At 36.4% G+C, this 4164-nt stretch overlaps 1 protein-coding gene across 1 annotated transcript in view; it reads right to left on the reverse strand.

The window, feature by feature from the left end:
- Positions 1 to 4164, reverse strand: part of LOC107757506 (relaxin receptor 1-like) — a 49754-nt gene that overhangs the window by 22825 nt on the left and 22765 nt on the right. Inside the window, exons 13-14 of the mRNA XM_016574993.1 lie at positions 3422 to 3493; positions 1425 to 1654 (exon numbers count right to left, since the gene is read on the reverse strand). Coding sequence (XP_016430479.1) covers positions 1425 to 1654; positions 3422 to 3493 — 302 coding nt within the window. The remainder of the gene's footprint in view (positions 1 to 1424; positions 1655 to 3421; positions 3494 to 4164) is intronic.

Below are 4164 nucleotides of genomic sequence, written 5' to 3' on the forward strand. Positions count from 1 at the left end.
ATCTGTCTGATCAACTTTGTCCATACAATCCTACACGTAATCTGAGGTCTGGTGATCAAAGACTTCTCTCTGTCCCCAGATCACGGTTAAAGCATAGAGGGGATAGAGCCTTTGCAGTTGCTGGCCCTAGGCTGTGGAACAGCCTTCCAGCCTATATCAGATCGGCACAGTCTTTAACTGTTTTTAAATCATCTCTTAAAACATATTTATTTTCTTTGGCTTTCGATTCATTGTGAGTTTATGGTATGAATCTGTGGGTTGCCCTGTGTTCTATGTCTTTGTTTGTTTAGCACTTTGGTCAGCCGTGCTTGCTGTTTTTAAATGTGCTATATAAATAAAACTTGATATATATATATACACACACACACAAAGAACAAAAGCATTCAAGCTTAAGCAGAGCAAATGGGAAAAATAAAGCAGACTGTGCCAATTACAGTACAGAACGTACATACACTCAAGTCGACCTATGTTTATCATGTTTATACTGGCTCACATCATGTTAATGTTGAGAAAAACAATAATATCCACATGAAAGTTGGCTCCTCAGTCTGATAAGAATAAGAACACGCGCCGCAAAGATGTTCCAGAGAAACACAAAGATAAAGGTGTGCAAAGCAAAGTGTCTTACAGCGCTTTGTGTTTTCTGTTCTTAAAGCACTCTTCCCCGAGGAAACTTAGGGTGTATTCACACCAGGAAAGTCCGCTAGTTCACTTGCTTTGGTCCGGAAAAAATACAATGTTGATTTTTTTTGTTTGGTGTGGTTCGCTTTCACACTGCCTTTTTTGCAAGTGAACCAGAAATTGTAAACAAAACCACACGTGTGCTAAAGTAATCCATTCATTGGACAGAAATTCTCAAGCGTACCAGAGTTCGTTTGGAACGGGACCGAGACCACCTCTTCAGCTGGGTCGAGTGCCGAGTGCGATTGCTGTATTAACACCTGCCCAAAAAATCCGCACCAGGGGGGGAAACAAACTTGAGTTCGATTTAATCGAACCAAACAAGACAGGTGTGAATACACCCTTAAAGGAAGCATATGTCTCAAGATCATAAGCTCTCAGATTGCATATTTGACTATTTGTGCACACCCCTAGTTTTTTCTTGTTGAATATTTAGTCTAAAGCATTACAGCATTATTTTAATCTAAAGTATTACAGAATTACAATAGGTTGTGTTTTGCTGTTGTGAAAAGCTGTTTTATGTTGACTTTTAGGTGTTTTAGTTTATTGTGTCATGGATATATAGAAATGCCACTCTTATCTGATATAGTCAGACAACTATTTTAAGTTTGAAAGGTTTTGTGTCTCCCTTTTTTAGTGCATGAAATGGGTTTGGACTGATTGATCATTTGAGTTTCACTGGGGTTGAGTAGGAGCTGCATATTGGTTGTGTCACGCTCATGTTTGATGTATAATGGACTCACAGCAAAGGGATTTGATGGCCATGGTGTGATGTTGATTCTCTGAAGCGATACAGGACCGCAGACAGATGACGAAGATGTTTCCGAAGCAAATGATGAAGGCGACGACCCAGACAAACACACGCAGAATAATGTTTGCCAGCAGATTCTCAAAGGATGAGATTCCGTCTGTGTTTGGTTTGCAGCTCCGCACATTGGGAGAATATCCACAGAACTCAAAACGCTTAAAATAACTGAAATTATCCAACACATAAATGACAAAAAAAAAAAAAGAGAATAGAAAAGCAAAGTTGTTTTACACATAATTGCATACTTCATCAGTAATCATATAAACATTGGTTAATGGAAGTTTTTACTCAAAAATGAAAATTCTGTTATCATTTACTCATGTATTTACAAACCTGTATGAACTCTGTGGAACCAAAAGTGTATCCTGACTACTCTTTCAGTGTAATAAATTGACTGAGGACTGGGACTGTCAAGCTTTGAAATGACCAAAACGTGTCATAAAAATATGATAAAAATAGTCAATGCAACTTCTTATGTCATACAAATTGAAATTTTAAATATTATTCATTTGAAAATCATCCACTCATTGAGCTGTTATCCAATGAACATTGAAGTGATATTTGAAAAACAGATTAGTCTGATTCATAAACGAATGAACTATTTCTTTGGAAATATCCAATTAAAAACTACTTGTTTATTAAACACCGAACATCGTTATCTTTCTTTTGACACTTTTTATGACTTAAATTTCAGTGTGTTAGACAAAGCTTTAATATGGCTTCAGATATAGCACATAAGTCATATGAACCACTTTTATTATTATTCACTTTAATTATATGGAAAAGAATCATCAGGATATTCACCTACAAATTCACCTTTTGTGTTCCACAGATGAAAAAAAAAATCATTTAGGATGAGTTCATGTGGATGAGTAAATTATGACAGAATCTGTTAAGAAAACATGCTTGAACATGTTCAAATAAAAACCTTTACCTAATACATGTATCTGAATGAACACTTTACCCTGCTGCACAATCAACCACTTCAGCCCAAACAGAAGATCTGTTTCTCTTATCTGTTCTTAAAACATGTGTGCTTCACTACAACACACACAAACAGTTCTTGTTCACATTTACACCTCATCAAACTAATCAACAGGTTTGTAAAATGCAGTGCTAACCTTATATTACTGTCACAGTCTGCTAGACTGGGCCTGTCTCAGATCAAAAGTGAATTTCTAGCACGGCTGATATCTGCAAAGTAACAATTCCGAAAACCTCATCTCCACATCAAAGTGCGGACAGGTTCAGCGTGAGGTTCAGAGCTCTAAAGACTTTATACAGCATTTCTCCTCGGCATGCGGCAGTTCTTTTGTTCAGTGCTGGTGTGGAGGGGACTGATTCCTCATAAAGAAATGATGGCATTCCATTAAAAAATCTCTCTGAAGGCCTACACTCTACTACTTTTTTTTAAAATTTCATTTTCATTTCCCTAGAGGGGAACACATCTGTTCTGGAGATATTAAATATGATGGAAGAAAAGTTCAAGATAGTTCTCAAGCTGAGAGAGGCAAGATAATCTTGTGAAAAAATCAGGAGTTCAAGCTGAGCTGTATTTACCAACACGTTTGACTTTTCAAATGCAGTAACCATTCACCCTCCGACTGACAGCTACCATCCAGCCTACATTCAACAGTAATGACCTCTCTCTGTATCTCGCTCAGAGGGCGAGCTGTGTGACTTTCTGGCTTAATGGAGGTTTATGTTGTGTTTGTCTTGACTCATGAGAGACTGTGATGTACAAGGAATTTGAGCGCAAATGTGAAGGTCTGGAACATACTGATAACGATAGAGGCCACAATTCAACAACGTATATAAAAATAAAATAAAAAAAATTGAATAAATCAAGGGAAACAAAGAAAGTAAATTAGAGAAAATGTATATATGTCATTGGAAAATCTAAGTTTTACAATAACATTTTAGTATGCTCACATGTGGGAGAGGTTAGTTAGGGGCCGGAACATCCTAATGCTGATGTTGGGAATCTCTACCTCTTCCATACTCCTGCACACAGAATAGACAGATGCATATTTTTACTTTCATCAGGTGTTTTATCCAGAACACAAGAACATTTTAAAAGCCAATAAAACAGCGAATTGTAGACCAGTATAGCCAGATGAATAAACAAAGGCTGGAGAATACTGCAGTTTACATTTACATTTAGACATTTAGAAGACGCTTTTATCCAAAGCGACTTACAAATGAGGACAATGGAAGCAATCAAAATCAACAAAAGAGAAATGATATACAAGTACTATAACAAGTCCCAGTTAGCTTAACGCAGTACACCTAGCAAGGTTTTTTTTTAAATCATATAATAAATAAAAAGAAAACAGAATAGAAAAAGAATAGAGCAAGCTAGTGTTAGAGGCCTTTTTTGCTTTTGTTAATTGTATTATGAATAAAAAGAAAACAAATAGAATACAAAAAGCTTAGAGAAGGAAGTGTTCGTTTTTTTTTTAAAGAAAGCAAGCAGTTAGTAAATAAATAGAGTGCAAGTCTAAAATGGGCAAGTTTTAATTTTTTTTTATAAAGAATATAATTAGAATAGAGAGTGCTAGAGTCAGAGGGTCAAATAAAGATGGAAGAGATGTGGTTTTAGCCGATTCTTGAAGATTGCTAAGGACTCAGCTGCTCGGACTGAGTTGGGCAGGTCATTCCACCAGGAGGGAACA

This window comes from Sinocyclocheilus rhinocerous, unplaced genomic scaffold (assembly GCF_001515625.1).
Source record: "Sinocyclocheilus rhinocerous isolate Xijiao unplaced genomic scaffold, SAMN03320098_v1.1 scaffold984, whole genome shotgun sequence".
In the NCBI taxonomy this organism is placed as follows: Eukaryota; Metazoa; Chordata; class Actinopteri; order Cypriniformes; family Cyprinidae; genus Sinocyclocheilus; species Sinocyclocheilus rhinocerous.